The sequence below is a fragment of the Drosophila willistoni genome (assembly GCF_018902025.1).
Source record: "Drosophila willistoni isolate 14030-0811.24 chromosome 2L unlocalized genomic scaffold, UCI_dwil_1.1 Seg168, whole genome shotgun sequence".
NCBI lineage: Eukaryota > Metazoa > Arthropoda > Insecta > Diptera > Drosophilidae > Drosophila > Drosophila willistoni.
The window spans coordinates 10,947,594-10,965,462 of NW_025814047.1; the positions used below are offsets into that span (position 1 = coordinate 10,947,594).

The following is a 17,869-nucleotide window of genomic DNA, read 5'->3' on the forward strand; positions in this document are numbered from 1 at the left end:
CTTAAAGTTCTCATGATTCGATATCTGCCTATTTTTAAATTATGTGGCAAGTTCTACGATCAGACAACTGATTTGCAATGATTAGTGGTAGTATCATAAAGTAAAATAAGTCATTTCCAGTAATTAACAAATTTTTTTTACAATAATTCGTAATATGACCATAATATACACACTTTTTCAATTGCCTAGAATAATAGGTGTGTTCAACAAATCTTGGGATAATTTGAAAAATATGTAGCTATGGTCCAATATCAAATTGAGTCTTGCTAAATACATTTAGTATCGTAAATATTCACAATTATTCTAGATAATTTGATCCATATTCGTGGGCACAGACGACTTTGTTTACCTGCAAGACTCTACACGGGTGTTGCACCTTGAATTTCAGTATTTTTCCCTTGGGCTTTCGGTACTTCAAGCAATCGTTTGTAAATTTGTTTCTCTTTGTGATTCTTACCTGGTCATGTAAATATGACCGAAGTGTTTGTTTATTAGGGCATTTCGTGCTAAAAGAACCTCTAAAACTTTTTATACCCTTGCAAAAAGGGTATGTTAATTTTGGTCAGAAGTGTGCAACTCATAGAAGGAAGCATTTCCGACCATATAAACTATATATATTCTTGATCAGAATGACGAGACGATTTCATATAGCCATGTCCGTCCGTCTGGATCAACGCAAACTCCTCCTAGACCGTAAGAGCTACAGAGCTGAAATTTGCATGTAGGCTTGTATATACTGCATTGGTTGTCTATCTTGGATTCAACCGGATCCGACCACTATATTATATACAGTTGGGAACTTAAAAATAGCACCACTTGCTGAGGTTATTTGTTCAAAGGATTCTTGGCTTCAATTTAAGGCTCAAGGAACATGTGAATACGTTTTTGAATGTTTCAATATTTACTACTAATGGAAGCAAAAAAAATTTGAATAATATCCAACGTATTCAAAGTTTTTTAGGGATTTTCTTCAAATACTCAAAAAATACCCGTAACTAAAAATAGCACCACTTGCAGTATTTGCCAAAATACCGTCATATTTCGCAGAATTACATTGTAAAAAACACATGAATAACAGTCCGTGGATCGAAGTCAATTTTAAAAGCACTAGCACTAAAAAAAATTCAAAACTTTTTGATATAATAGGTCGGGGAAAACACTGCTCTGTGGAAAAGCGAAAACTCATCCAAAACCAGGTTTTTGAGAGATAATCGTATCGCTAGGTTCGAAAATCGGTTGGTAGTTCCAAGAAAATGATTCGAAGTGCGATCAATTTCAAACAGAAGTCTGAAACTCGTATACGAAAGCCAAAACTGAAAAAGCAAGAAGTCGGTTGCTTAATCCGAGAGAACAATAGTGATCCTTTTAATGCCGTACGCGATCTGGAAAAGGACTTAAACATCTTGACTAGCGACGAAATAATTCGCAAGTACCTTCGGAAGAGCAATTTATAAGCCTGAACCCCCTGAAAGCTTCCACTTTTGAATGCGGGACATATTGCCAATCGCCTTAAGTTTGCCAAACATTATTAGAATTGGCCTGTCCAAAAGTAGAGACACTTTCTATGGACTGATGGAAGCAAAGTTGTCATGTATGATGGAAATGGCTCTAGAGTATACGTCTGGCGTCCACATAACTCCAAAAGCACCCTGAAGACTGTTAAACATGGCGAATCCAGTGTCCTGATATGGGCCTGTTTTTATTATTAAGGTGTCGGTCTAATATAGTGCGTAAAGTCGTCTATGGATCAGCATGTTTATGTAATTACCTTGGATACGGAGATGCTACCATAGGCTGAGGATAATATGCCACTTATACGGGTCTTTCAACAGGACAACGACCCAAAGCACATCAGTAAGAAAGCCAGGCAGTGGTTCTCAGAGATTTCTCTAAATGTAATAGAGTGTTCACGGTCACCAGGCCTAACCCCTATTAAAAATCTGTGGTCTGACATTATAAAAGAAGTTGCTGTTGCAAAACCAACAAAAATAAGACGTTTTGGGAGGAGTCCTGGAAGAAAATACCGGTCAAATGCTGTCAAGACCTGGTTAACTCAATGCTAAGACGTTGTGTTGCGGATTTCGACACTAAGAGCAACGGAACGAAGTGTTGAGTTTTTAATTTATTAATATTTTTAATAGCTAATCATAAAATATTAATGAATTTAGTTTTTTATTTTTTTTTTTTTTCATTTTAAAAAAAGGAGTAAGGTATGGTGTCCTTTACTGCATTTTCAAGAAAAACAGGAGAGTATTAATACATGTGTAATGGCACAACGAACACTGTTGGCCACAGCTGTAATACAAGTAAAAAATGCAAATGTAGGATATAAGACTCTAAGAGCCCTTATTGATAATGGGTCACAGAGCACAATTTTGTCTGAACAGGCGGCTCAAATATTAAAATTACCTAAAATTAAGCAATATACAGAAATAACTGGCGTGTGCTCAATAAAAGCCAAAAAATCAACATATAAGGTAAAAATAGATGTAAAGACGCGAAATCCCTGGAAAAGACATCTTAAGGTGGAGGCAATTGTGTTGCCAAAGTTAATGGAAGCTCTTCCATTAAAAATAGCAAATGTGGATATGTCAAAATGGCAAACTTACGTGCTAGCTGATCCTACCTTTAATAAACCGGGTAAGGTTGATATAATAATGGGGGTAAGCGTATATACCCAAATCTTAAAAGAAGGAACTACGAAAATTGATGGCCTGCTAGGCCAAAATACTCAATTTGGTTGGATCGTCTCGGGATGCACCAAATCAAATCAGAATAAATCTGTAGTGGCAACAACAATAGATGTCACAGGTTTTAAGCAACGTTGGGAGAACAAGAAACGTAAATGTCAAAATAAATACTACACAATGCCAAACAAACTCAACAACAAAACTAAAGAAATAAATTTATGGCTCCCGGCAGGACCTCACTTTGAAGGTATAGTGAAATCTGGGAAAGAAAAAGTATATATCCCAGAGCCACTACAAAATAAGAATATTCAGATGGCAATAGTTCAATTTAATAATGATAATTTAAAAAATAATGTCAAAATAGATTCCGTTAAAAAATTGTCCGAGTCTGTATTAGAAAACGGGCAGGTATTGCAAAATAAAGGGACAACATTTAAACAGAATAACCGCTCAAATTTCAGCTATCAGCGAAATGTGAAAAGAGTGGAGCGAAAACCACATTGGCTTAAACCGAAAGGTAGAAGCAATTGGTCTTTAAAGTTTACACTATATAAAAAGGCTAAAAGTCAAAACAGTAATACACATCAGGAGTGGGTAGATATCCCGAAACGGAAATTGTTAAGCATTGGTAATTTGCCAAATATAATATAAAATCCAGTAGAAGCCAGTTTAGTAAACCATACGGCAGAATAGGAAAGAATAGGAAGTCAGTCCAACATTTAGCTGTTTATGCTTCTTTAACAATAATTATCTTACTAATGATAATATTAATAATAATAATTTGTTCAAGACAACTTAATAAAAATAAAAGAATCCAAATCGTCGCATTTGGCGGCCCTTTGCAGAATGTTTAAGATTAAACATCGTGTTCATCTGAAATGGCTTCACCAAATCAGATGCACCGAGAAATATACAAAACGAAACAAAAATATAAAACAAAAATATGTCATAAAGATTTATATGACAATTATTGCTTAAAACCAAACAAAACATGCGGTATCAAGTAACCAGCGCTGAGCATGAAATATAAACAATTTTCAACCCCCGAAAACGTGGGTCATTAGAATAAGTATTTTTAAGAACAATTGTCCCCTAGAGCAGGGGTAGGCACAAAGAGAGCCAGCTCAAACTGTCAATGTATGCGTGCGCTTGCTTGTGTGCGTAAGCTGCTTTACACTGCCCGAATCGTATGTGAAGAAACGAATAAAAAAATTAAACTGCAAGTGAAAAAGAATAATTCCGACCTAATTGTTGTTCAGAAAGTCAACTATTTCCTTTACTTCTATATTGCTTGGATAACTTTTTATACGAAGGAGATCTTCTATGGCTAAAAATGCATGGTAGGTAGCAAATTTTACAAAAAAAAATTGAATGTTCGCAGTTTTGCGCAATAGATTCTGCAATCCTTTCTACCTACTATACAAGTTATTTAAATATAAAAAAAAAATCAAGTGCCGGTCTATTTTTTCTATAGGAAACAAGTGTAACGGCCGCTACCTGCAATAGTAAATATTTGAGTATGCCAAGCGGAATTTTCCCACAACCCTTTTTTACCGAATCGCCTTAAAAAACAAATTACAGTCATGAGTCTTAGGTTCCTTTTACCTAAATGTCATAAAAATGAATGCATATTTTGTATCGGCTATTATATATATTTTTCATACTATACATACATATATGTGCATACCAGAGAGCTGCAACAATCACAATTTCTTCAATCATACCCGATCATTGACTCAGATTTTTTGTGATCGAACATTCAGCGAACATTCAGTTCCAATCAGTTGCAGCTCTCTGAATGTGATGGGTATGATCGATCACGAAGGAACAAATTTCAATCGAGTCAAATCAGGCCTCAACATCAAACAGGCTCGATCCGGTACGATCGCCGAAATGAAACGATCAAATCATTGATGTTTCGCTTCGTGTATGAATCACGAAATGTGATTCACGAAATGTGATTTACTGCACAATGAACAGACCATTTCATTAGTGCATCCTTTATTGCTTAAATAGTTCAAGCATCTTGTACAAAGCTGTACTTTTTTGGCCATTTCATTTACGCTTTATGCCCGGCAATTTTACAAATCGGACATTTATATTCGAATTTCGCATAATTTAAAACAGTTTGTAGCGGTTTTTTCTCTTCTTTGCTCATGGCACTTAACGAGCAATATCTTTGCTCTAAGTATTCCATGACATCAGATAGCTTTTGAATTTGCCTTGTTTTTCTAAACTGGCTCTCACACAATTGTAGAGCCTCTCTGTCTAATTTCCTTAGTAAGAGTTCTGCGAATAGGACGTCAACTTCATCGGACAAATTTGCTTTTATTTTAATTAAGTATATTGACTCATTAACTATGTTAATCACTCCCTTAACACTTCTTGCGGATTCATTGTTGATCATCGTTAAATCAACGATCCGACTTAATTGTTCGGAAAATACCATTCGCTTATTTTCATATCGCTTGGTTAACAACTCCCAAGTGGCGCTATAATTGTCAGCTGAACCTGATAGTAAGTGAGCTACCATGCTCCTTGCTTCGCCCTTTAACGCGGATTTTAAATAATTGAACTTAAGAGCCAGACTTTATTCCTCTCCTTTTTCAATTAATTCCGTAAATAATTCCACAAACAGGTCCCATTCTCTAGGTTCTCCAGATAATGTGGGTACCTGTGTTTTTGGCAATACCGGTAGTTCCCCTCTTACGGTAACATTCTCAACATTCACATTTTTTTGATCGTTTATTTTCTCTTCTAATGCTACCAAGGTTTTCTGAAGGTCGAAGTCAAATTCATCTATGACCTCTTTAAACGTTTCAACATATCTGTATAGTTCATCTGTATAAGCTTGGCACACCTGTACATTCTTCAACTAGAATTTTATTTTCTTCTATGGTCTATCGTACGTAAATCTTTGCTTACCATGTTGAAATATTGCTGGAGATGACGGACCTTTTCTTGAAATTTTTCCTGGCTAACATTAGCGTTCTCATTACTGGAGGTCGCATTCCCGCGCGACTCTTCTTTGCTGTCATCACACATTTCTGACATATTCGCATCTGCTTCACTGACTTCATGTGACTCTCCTTTGGCTATTAATTTGGCTGCCATATGTAAACCTTCCTCATATTTTCCATCTGCGAACTACTAGATGTGTTCGGTTACTCCACTCTGTAGCATTTGGCTATGGTAACTAATCCATTGCTTCGGTATGTCCCTTACTTCGTTGAGAATTTGGCTAGTTAAATTACTAGCATCTAATTCTTCTATCTTCTTCAACCTTTTATGCAACTCGTGTTGTTTCGCTAACAATTTTTCCATTTTGGTAGGGAACATTTTTGTCTTATCGATATCCTTATCGATATAATTATATAATGATTATAATAAAATATGTAGATTGATGTATGTACTTCTAACTATTTTAATTTATCTCTTATCTGATGATCCTGTTCGCTGCTGCTTGTCCGCCAATGGGTAGAGTTCGCCGCTACCTTGGTGATAAATCGCCTTCCTTTTTAACTCCGTCTCGCTCAGCTGCTGTTGTCTTGGGCTTATGGGCTAAGGCGGTACCGGTGGTGCCGGACATCGCACAAGATTTCCTTATACTGGCACTCTCCAGCCTCTTCTATGCAACTATCTTGTTGCTCTGCTGCTGTTGGTAGTTGCCGACTTGCAACTACATATAGAGTACATATATACATATACACTAGTTAACTTTTTTTTTCGATATTAGGGCTTCGAATACGCCACACACCACCTCCGTAATTAATTTTTTTTTACCGACGCCGAAATTATTGCAGTTGCTCGACTAGCCAAACTGCCTTTATATACTCGGTCGCACGCACTTTTTATTTATTAAGCAGTATTTGGCTTTCATATTATACTCTGTCTCTTACCACTGGTGGGGGAAAACAAGAGTTATTTTATTTTGCTACCTATAGCTAATCTTAGCATTTACACTTGCATAAGAATCCAGACTTTAAGGAGCTGATTCAATCTCTGAGTCTCTTAGTCTCTTGGGGGAAAACTACATAGTTCCTTTTGCTCGAAGGACCAAAATGAATAGGGATTCCGAGAGAAGGAAAAATAACCCAATTTTCGTTGAATTCAAATTATGAACTGATTTTCTTATTCTAATGACCCACGTTTTTGGGGGTTGAAAATTGTTTATATTTCATGCTCAGCGCTGGTTACTTGATACCGCGCCGTTGTTATAATCTTAAGTGTTTTTCACAGAGTGTGGATGCATGTTTTGTCTGGTTTTAAGCAATAATTGTAGAGAGAGAGTAAAAAAAAAACCTTCTTACAAAAATTAATTTATTTTCATGGACTTATTAATGTCTGTTCAAAATATGTATGTAAACGCCGCAGTATGTCTATCTCTATTTTATTATTCTCCGAATGCTCCGATCTGTGAATTATAACGGAAAGTCTTTCATTTCGGCTTTACATTCATTTTTGGCTGCCTGCGCTGCAGCGAATATTCTTATGTATAAATTCAGTAATAAACCTAATAAACCTCTACTCGAATAATGTCTGTGTAAAATTTCATTCAGATCAGATGACGAATATTTTGCGTATTTCTAGTCCAATTTTTTAGTAGGTAGAAATTGAAAAGATTAATTAGTCTACCGAATTTGATTACGATAGGCAAAAAATTGAGACAATGGGCTTTTTCTAAATTAGGGAGGCGTATGTGGGCGTGGCAAAAAACTTAAATAATCTTAATTTGCGCGCATACTAAACCAATCTACGTACCAAGGAAGTTCTTTCGACCATATAAAGTATACATATTCTTCATCAGCATCAACAGCCGTCCGTCTATCCGCCCGTTTGAACACCTAGATCTCGGATACGCATCGAATGAGATATTGTTGATTCAAATTTGGATACATTTTTCAAGACTTGTGTATTGAATAGAAGTAGAATATTGTAAATAAATTGGATAATAACATCCGTCTCTTTCAGTCCTCTCTCTTTTACCGCTTAGCTTGTTCCCGAAGATATTTTAACTACTTCCTTGGTTAGAACTTAATAATAGATAGATCCTTCAGTGATTATGTGTGCTTTTGTAGGTAGTTTAATGCCTAAAATGAATTGTCTTATTTATATAAGTAATCAATATCTATGGGACGACTATTTTAATATAAAATATGATAAAAAATTGCTTTTCTTTACGTATAAACTTTTAATAAATATTTATATAAACACTTAAATTTTGTTCATTTTTTTATTTCTAATTAGATCTGATCGAGTGCGTCGCCAATCACAGAATGAAGGTTCTGGTGCGGATAATGATGAGGACTATGATTATGGTGATGAGGACGTAAGGTATGTCTCAATTAATTTTTTAAATCCCGTCACCCAATGTTTAAGGTACCTATGGATGATTATGTAAAAAATTATAATTTCTTTTATTGTATTAGTGACCTAAACACAGAAGTTCCGGCAGTCAGTACAACTCATGCACATCGGCATCACCATGTAGTCGTGAGTATAATATGAATGTACTTTAATTATTTTTTTGTTTATACAAAAAAATATAAATTTATTGTTTTTATTAATTTTTGTTTTATTATATTCGTACAACAAACACGTATCTTAATTATACACTTCAAATAGAAAGGGACAATTTTTATTTATAAATTGACGTCTTTTCGCCAAAAAGAAACAAACTAAACAATCACATAATTTTTTAGCGATGTAATTAAGTGCAAGGCAAAAATTTAAAACAAATTTTATTGACAAATTATATTTTAAGATGTTAGCAAAAAAAAAAGTTATCAAACTCTTTATAGTTCCTTTAAGAAGTTTTCCCCATTGAAGTGCTTGAAAGAAAGGAGTCTTGTTTCTTAGTATAGACATACACAAATTCTAGAAGTATGACCTGTCAATAAAACTTGGTTTTCTTTTTATCATATCACTTAATAACATACTGATCGCTAAAAAATTATTTGTCATTGCTTAGTGTTCAATTGCGTGGCATTGAATGTTACATACTTGTTATTGTTTCCGGAAGCTAAAATGTTTTTTTCAACAAACACGACATAATTTGTTTAAATGTTTCTATTTCATTAAAGATTACTTTATTTCCTCTCTCTCATTCTTAATTTTCTATTCCCATGCACTTACTCGTAAAACTTAAATTGTCTTCCAATTAATATATTACAAATACGTAACGTTTAACTTAAAAAAAACCTGGGAAATCAAAAAACTTGCGTGCCTAAACTCAGTCAGCTATAATTTTGGAGAATGTCGGTGCACCGGGTTTCTTGCCTACTGAGGCTGAATCAACGCCAATGCCATTAGTAACATCAATAGCATCAACACCATTAGAAGCATCAATTGTTACTAATGTGGAAGAGGAAATTGAGGAAAGTGTCTCGAAATTGGAATCAGTGATAAGCAAAACAATTGAAAATACCAAAAATATTAAAGAGCTAGCTCTTATCACTATGGATGTGGCTGTTGACAATGGTGAAGAGTTTGAATTACAACGCTTAGGAGCCATTCGGGCTGAATCCAGCACTAATAAACAGAACGATCTGGAAATTACGTTGACTACTACAGATGTTGCTCCTCTGTCTATGGGAAGTCCCATCTCTTTGGAGAATCCCTATAGCATATACAATAATGCTAATGAACTCGGCACCGAATCAATAACCAACACTTCTGTGAAAGAACAAGAAAGCACCGCGCTTGTCGTTCAAGAAAATCCAACTTCAGAGAACTCTCTTTATCATGCAAACTTTTCATCAAATACGTCAACCCTTAGATCGACCACAACACCATTGTCCTCGTCGGTCATGTCGTTATATCCCTCATCTTTCTCAGCGTCAACTAACATCGAAAATGAGAACATTACGTCTACTTCATCATCACCCCAATTTTTAACTTCAACAATACAATATCCTTCAACAGAAACACCAATATCAACTTTAACCGAGTCAACTATTTTTGCTTCACCACAATCAAATTTATCAAAGGTAATATTGTTGCTTTTGTAAGTCTGTTTATACCTTGTTCCAGTGCTGCCAGAATCTTTTAAGCTACAATTGCTAGATTGGGGAAGAAAAGATGCCAAAAATTTATACATTTTTTTTTAAAATTTACAACAAAAAATTTTTAAACCCATTAGTGTCATTTTTAACAAATTAAGATATACAAAAATAAAAAACAAATTCAAAACTTGTAATAAGGAACGTGATCTTAAACAATTATAATTACATTTAACTACAGAAATAGCTAAAATACTATCTAGTTCGTCAGCATCTTCACATACATCGTTGTACTTCTCATTGCCAGTTGCGTCAAGTACTCATATGGTAGAGAATAAGTGTCTCCGTTCCTGTTTTGAAAATTTTTAGTTTAAGCTTTGCATGCCTTTTAAAATTGGTCTTAAAAACACCATATAAAGATCATTTATCTCATCTTTATACAGTCCGTGGAAAGGTTCTGCTTTGTGACACTTTTCAGACGTAGCTGCTAGTTTAAAATGGAGCTTCAATTTTGTCCACTGATCCACGATTCGGGAAACCGCACTCTCTATCGACAACCATTTGGTGGCACTTACTCTCGGTATTTTCAAAAGATTCTAATGTAATTATTTAAAAAAAATCGTTCAGTTTAAATTTCGAAAATCTTAGAAAATTGACATTTATTTACACACACAAAAGAACAAAAATTGCTAAAAAAAAATAATAGAATAGATACATACTTTCACTCGTTGCAGAGGACGGACGTGTTTTTTTTTGCGCTTATCAACTTTTTTTTTTTCTCGCGATTAAATACTTTGCCATAACTTTTAAATTAGTTATCGGTTTAATTAATAATAATTTGAACATCCGAATTTTATTTTCAATTCGCAAATTCTTACTGTCGCTTTTGTTTTAATTTAAATAAAATCAAAACTTACAACAATACTTGCATTAGCGGTGTTGTTGTTTTGTTTAACTCTTTTGCTTTTGTGTCTTTACCGTTTTAACTAACTCTCGTGCTCTTGCGTACAAATTGTTGTTGCATGTGTTCAATTTGACGCGCTCTCCCGCTCTTTCCTATTCTTGATTGATTTGCGCTCTCGTCTTTTGCCTACCCGCGACTCTGTGATACGTGTTTTTGTTTTTGTGCTTTCATCTCTTTTTATTCTTTATTTGTGAAGGCTTACTCTGCACATTAACCCTTGTGTCAGAACTGGTCAGTATATTCTTATACACCGATTTTTTACCTTTAGAATTTTTATTTTTTTGTATTTCCTTTTGTAATTAAATTAAACTTTTTGATAAAATGGTTGTCTGCTCAAAAAATAATTGCATAGTTGCCACTAATGCGGTTGACTCCCATGATTATATTCTTTGTTGGTTGTGTGACAATGCGGTTCACGTTAAGTGTGCAGGTTACACAAGCAGAATCAAGGAGTCTATTGCTAAAGTTGGTGGCTTAAAATATGGATGTGATGCTTGCCAGGAGGTCGAGAATGAGATGCGCTCTTTCATGATGCGGACTAGAGATAGTTTTGACACTTTAAGGGCAGATTTTAATAAACTCCAAGCGGAGTTTACTGCGGTGGAGACTCAGTTCAGAAGTTTATCGCTTATGAATGAGTCTCCGAAACGTAAAAGGACCAGTCCTTGGGGTGTTTCTGTATCTGTAGATCCGCCAGCGTCTCTTATCGTCCCCGACCGGTCTCATGCACCGTCCACTCCTAATGTACAGCAATTGATATCGTTTAAGAGCCCAGTTGTGAATGCTATTAGTTAGGAATTACCGATATCACCTGGGAATGATCTCTTTAAAAACGATGCCTATTGTAGTGTCCGATGTGTCCGGGCAATTACCCATTCCAATGGAAATTGCCGATAGTTCTAAAAGTATCGAGGGCCCCGTAAACAGGTTGACTGCTGCAGTGGGTGACTTGTCCAACGTTACTGCTGCGGCTGACGCTTCGGGACCGCGGTCTTTCGTTGGCATACCACCAAAGAAACATATATTTGTTTCTAGGCTAGACCCTGTTGTCACATCTGATGATGTAATAGCCTATATTCGGAAGAAAGTTATCGTCTCAAATATTGCAATGGAAAAGTTTAAATTTTCTTATTCTCGGGACATTTCGTCCTTTAAAATTAGTGTTTCTGCCAATATCTTCGACACTATATGTCGAGAAGATTTTTGGCCGAAACATATAATAGTTAAGGACCAGAGGGCCGGGGCTAACTTCGACCGCGTCAAAGTTTGTATACCCTTGCAACTTTTATGGTAACTCTTTCCTTACCTACAATCTTAGCATAGGAAAAAACGAAGATATTGATCAAAGTCACTGTTTTCCACCGATCGTTCCTATGGTAGCTATATGATATAGTAACCCGATCTTTATCAAATTCGGCACAGTCATTAACAGATATATTAAACTAACAAATGTTTAATTTGAAAGCAATCGAGTCAAAAGTAACGAAGTTATTGACAAAAGTCACTGTTTTCGAAAGATCGTTCCTATGGGAGCTATATGATATAGTAACCCGATCTTGATCAAATTTGGCACAGTCGTTTATATGTGTAATTAACTCATCAATATTAAATCTCATGACAATAGCTCAGAAAATAACGAAGTTATTAAGAAAAGTCACTGTTCGTGACTTTGCCATTTGTATGGGAGCTATACGATATAGGGATCCGATCCGGCTGAATCCGAGATATACAACGCCTGCAGTATATACAAGCCTACATGCAAAATTTCAGCTCTGTAGCTCCAACGGTCTAGGAGGAGTTTGCGTTGATCCAGACGGACGGACAGACGGACAGACGGACGGACGGACGGACGGACATGGCTATTTGAGCTCGTCTCGTCGTGCTGATCAAGAATATATATACTTTATATGGTCGGAAATGCTTTCTTCTATGCGTTGCACACTTCTGACCAAAATTAATATACCCTTTTTGCAAGGGTATAAATATACTGTAAAAAAGAAAAATCGGCAACCGATTCGCTTGCCAAGAACAACAACTAATACTATTCCTGCCACATCAGCATCTGCTGGTGTGTCAAAAAACTAGCTTCGTCCCTTAACCTGGGTTACCAGAACGTTAGAGGACTGAAATCTAATCTTCCTAATCTCTATGTAGATAGTCTTTCTTTTGAGCATAACATTGTAGCTTTTACAGAGACGTGGCTAAAACCTGATATTGCTGATGCATCGGTTTTTTCCACAAACTTTTCTATATTCAGACGTGACCGGATTTTTCGCATAGGTGGTGGCGTTCTAATAGCTGTTGATGCTGCTTTATCATCTGAAATGATCCAATTCTCTAGTACCCAGGAGATTGAGTTTGTCGGTGTTAAAGTAAATTTTAAATCTTTTAATGCTTTCATTACTTGTTCCTATATTCCACCATTGTCAGACATGGTGGTATATTTAAATCATTTAGAGGCAATTCAGTTTGTCTCCTCTTTAGTTTCCAGTCAAGACATGCTCATAGTTGTAGCTGATTTTAATTTACCAGCTTTAGCATGGTCACTAACAGATGAATCTACCACGTTGCTGCCCTCTTTGTCACATGACTTTATTGATGGCCTTCTAGGCTTATCTTTATCCCAAGTCAATCCTGTCTTAAATTCTAATGGAAAATCGTTAGATCTTATTTTTGTATTGGATTCTTCTTATTGTGAGGTTTCTAGGATCGAACCATTTGTTCTTCCAGAAGACAAATTTCATCCTACATTAAATTTAAAAATTGATTTGCCCTTGCTTTCACCATTACTTGGTTCAAATGAGTTACCACTAACTAGGTGCTTTCGTAAGACTGACTTTGCCAGCCTTAATGAAAACATTGCTACTACCGATTGGTCTTATCTGTACAATTGTAGTGATATGAACTCGGCTGTTCGTTTTTTCTATGATACTCTGAATTCACTCTTTGATATTTGTGTGCCTCTTGGTAGGCTGGAGCGGCTTAACAAACCTCCCTGGTTCTCTCGCGAGCTATCCAATTTGAAAAATGTGAAGACACGATATTATAAGAAGTTCCAAAAAACACGTCGTTCATCAGATTATGCTCTGTATACAGTCGCTCGTTCAAAATTCATGATGCTTAATACACAATGCTATAAGAATTATCTTCAGCGGTGTAAGCTTCAGTTTTCTTCTGACCCTAAACAATTTTATAATTTTGTTAATTCTAAACGTAAGACCTCTGTGCACCCATCTTTTTTGTCTTTTCAAAATAAAAAAGCGAGCACTGATCAGGCAATTGCCGATATGTTTGCGAGTTTTTTCAAAACAACTTATTCCTCAACGGAATATCGAGCAAGTCCGTATCCTTATCATTTAAAAAAGGCTAATTGTATTTTCAATCCAGTGATTGATGAAAGTTCTATTCTTACCGAACTTAAATTATATCATTTAAAAAAGGCTAATTGCATTTTCAATCCAGTGATTGATGAAAGTTCTATTCTTACCGAACTTAAATTATATCATTTAAAAAAGGCTAATTGCATTTTCAATCCAGTGATTGATGAAAGTTCTATTCTTACCGAACTTAAATTATATCATTTAAAAAAGGCTAATTGCATTTTCAATCCAGTGATTGATGAAAGTTCTATTCTTACCGAACTTAAATTAGTTAAACCTGTTTATTCTCCGGGGCCAGACGGTATTCCTGGATGTATACTCAGGTTCTGTGCAAACGCATTATGTAAACCCATTTTAAAATTGTTTCTATTGTCTGTAGAATCTTCCTCTTTTCCATCTATTTGGAAGGAGTCGTATATTATTCCTCTGCATAAAAATGGCAAAAAGTCCGAAGCCTCTAACTATAGGGGTATCTCAAAATTGTCCGCTATTCCGAAAGCTTTTGAGAAAATTATAACTTCTCAATTGCAACATTTTTGCAGCTCTATTATTTCGCCATCCCAACATGGGTTTGTGAAACGTAGATCTACAACCACTAACCTTTTAGAATTTACATCAATAATTATCAAGGGGTTCAAAAATGGTAAACAAACTGATGTCATATACACTGACTTCAGCAAAGCCTTTGATTCCGTTAATCATACCCTATTACTTTCTAAGCTGAGCGACATTGGGTTTTCCCCCATTTTCCTTTCTTGGGTTCGAGAATATTTAACAAATAGAAAACAGAAGGTACTTTTTAAGTCTTCTTTTTCCGTTTCCATTTCTGTGACTTCTGGTGTACCTCAAGGTAGTCATCTTGGCCCTCTGCTCTTCACACTATTCATTAACGATCTTCCTTCAGTCATTGTTCATTCGCGTGTGCTTATGTATGCTGACGATGTCAAGCTTTGTCTTACTTATAAAGATACAGATTCATTTAGTCGGCTACAAGCTGATCTTAAAAACTTTCAATTCTGGTGACAGTTTAATCTACTAAATCTTAACACTACCAAATGTAAGGTAATGACTTTTTTTTCGTAACTCTCCTCAACTGGTCACTTACTTTCTAAACAATAGCCCTTTAGAACGTCTAAATAATATGAATGATTTGGGCGTACTTATGGACCATAAGTTAAATTTTAACACCCATATATCCACCACGGTCGCAAAGGCCATGAGTGTACTCTGGGTTTCATTAAAAGATGGTCAAAAGAATTTGATGACCCCAATACAACTAAAGTTTTTTTTACTTCGCTTGTCCGTCCTATTTTAGAGTATGGATCTTGCATTTGGTCACCTCAATATGAGTCGCACCAGATTAGACTTGAATCCGTTCAAAAGCAGTTCTTGGTATTTGCTCTTCGTGGCTTAAGCTGGGATCGCAATGTCAATTTGCCTTCGTATTCTAGTAGACTTCTCTTGATTAACCTTCCGTCCCTAACTAACCGTAGAATTATGCTTGGTGTCATTTTTATGCACAAGCTCCTAATTGGTGATATCGACTCGCCTGAGTTATTAGCTCAGGTGAATCTGTCGGTACCATGTAGACGGAGTAGACATCCTTTGATACCTTTATCCCTTAGTCGTTGTTCTTCTAACTATGCTATGCATGAACCTTTTAGGGTCCTCTGCTCTGTTTACAACCTTCTTCCTTCCCTGTAATCGGCTCAGAGTTTTCTATTAATATGCTTAAAACATCTATCCTATCCCATTTAGTTAATAGATAGCTATAGTATTATTTGTTTGTCTGTTTTTTCTATTGTGTATTTGTCCACGCGATTCGTGTCGTGCGTTATACGGCTGCATCCCTCGGTCGGTCGGGTGGGAGGTGGGCAGTTATCTGCTTGGGCTCGCGCGTAACAGGCTTTGTCCTGGTGTCGTAGGGGCCACTTGAACCTACTGCGCAAAGTATCGTCAACGTCCGCTAGAGACGTTTCCGACCCCATAAAGTATACATATTCTTGATCAGCATGAGAAGCTTAGTCGATATAGCCATGTCCGTCTGTCCGTCCGTCCGTCCGTCTGTGCAAATCAATTTCACACCGCCATCTTAGGAGCTATCGGGATGAAACTTGATATTTGAGCTTATTATAGCCCGGAGCCGATAAAGTATGAAAATCGGACCACTATATCACTAGCTCTAGAGGAAACATTTTCATAAAAATCGGAGTATCCCCATGAAATTTACTAATTTGATAGTTTTGGATATAAAACATCAGATCCCGAAATTTCAATCAGATTGGATAAATATAACACAAGTTACAGTCAATATAATTCAGCTCTACTACGTCGTTGCTTGAATTGTGTTCAACTGCTCTGTGGACACATACTTAAACTGTATGTGTATGCGTGTCAATCGCAGCATGCAGCATGAGAAAGAAGAAGAAAAAGAAATGGAAATGATATTTGGAAGGTTTTGTCTGTGCATTAATGAATTGATGATATAGAAAAAGTGTTTGGAACATGTAAAAATATTATGGCCAAGGACTGCAAGGGTATATAAACTTCGGCACAGCCGAAGTTATCTTCTTTGATATTTTTTGGAGTTTTTTAACTAATTTTTTTTTTATTATTGATTTTGAACATATATGTACATTTAAGTATGAAATTTGATTTCTTTTGCATGACTACCTCGTGCATGTTTTACGAAGTCCAAACGTTGAACCCAATTTGGGACCACTCTTTTTCATAAATCAGACGAAATTCCAGCAATTTCGCGTTCAATATTGGCTCTGAGCTCACCAATCGTCGCCGGCTTGTTACTGTAAACCAATGACGTCACATAAGAAAATAGTCTAGAGGCGTCAAATCACACAAGCGCGGCGGCCATTCGACCGGTCCATTTCTGGAAATAAGGCGCTCATCGAACTTACTCTTCAACAAATCAATTGTAACGTGTGATGTGTGGCTTGTGGCCCCGTTGTGCTGAAACCACATGTCGTCCAAGTCCATACCATTCAATTGCGGTCGAAAATAATCATTTATCATGTCGCGGTATCGATTTCCATTCACAGTAACGTGGCGATCGTTCTCGTCAACGAAAAAATATGGGCCAATGACGCCGCCAGCATGTAAACCGCACCAAACAGTGATTTTTTTCGGGATGCAACGGTGCCTCATGAATCACGTGTGGATTGTTCGCAAAGCCATTGAGCCAAAAGTGAGCTGAAGATGACTTTTTGGAAAAAATCTGGATTATTTTCGAGTTGATCTTCAGCCCAATTTACGAATCGCATCGCTACTAATGAAGTTTACAAATGACAATCGAAAAATAAAAAATATTGCGTCGTTCGCACTCCCTATCGGAAAAATATTGAAGCGCACCTATTGAAAAACGCTTTAGTTGCCAGATATAGCAATTTAATTGCTAAACTGCCCTGCCTTGTAACCAAAGGGTTAAATTCTATATTAAATTTGCCAAAATGAATGTAACAGGCAGAATAATGCTTTTTCGGAGTTAGTAAAGGATATATACAGTCTATGTGTGAAAATCTCCCAAGTAAGCACCCTAAAATAACATTGTCGTATTATTTACTCAAAAGTACCTACATATTTCAATTCATATGAATAAAGTAATAAAATGAAATAAAATGGAAATGAAGTCGTCTCGCCGACTTCGGTATACAAAATTCTATTTCGCTCACTCTACAAACACACCAACACTCTACTGCTGCCACTACCCTACAGCCAACTCCGCCCTTATGGACTGCCTAGTAAATTACGTTCATGCGTACAGTGACTCAACTTTTTGATCACGCAACTATACCTAAGTTCTATTACAACTTAGAATAG

General features: G+C 36.1%; 1 protein-coding gene across 3 annotated transcripts in view; it reads left to right on the plus strand.

Annotated features, from left to right (window-relative positions):
- Window positions 1-17,869, plus strand: part of LOC6652385 — a 72,847-nt gene that overhangs the window by 34,355 nt on the left and 20,623 nt on the right. For 2 of the 3 annotated variants that reach the window (XM_023181244.2, XM_023181245.2), the window contains exons 6-7: window positions 7,938-8,024; window positions 8,120-8,183. In XM_023181244.2, coding sequence (XP_023037012.1) covers window positions 7,938-8,024; window positions 8,120-8,183 — 151 coding nt within the window. Of the gene's footprint in view, window positions 1-7,937; window positions 8,025-8,119; window positions 8,184-8,926; window positions 9,680-17,869 lie in introns of all 3 variants that reach the window. The other variant, XM_047009902.1, reaches the window with a different exon arrangement.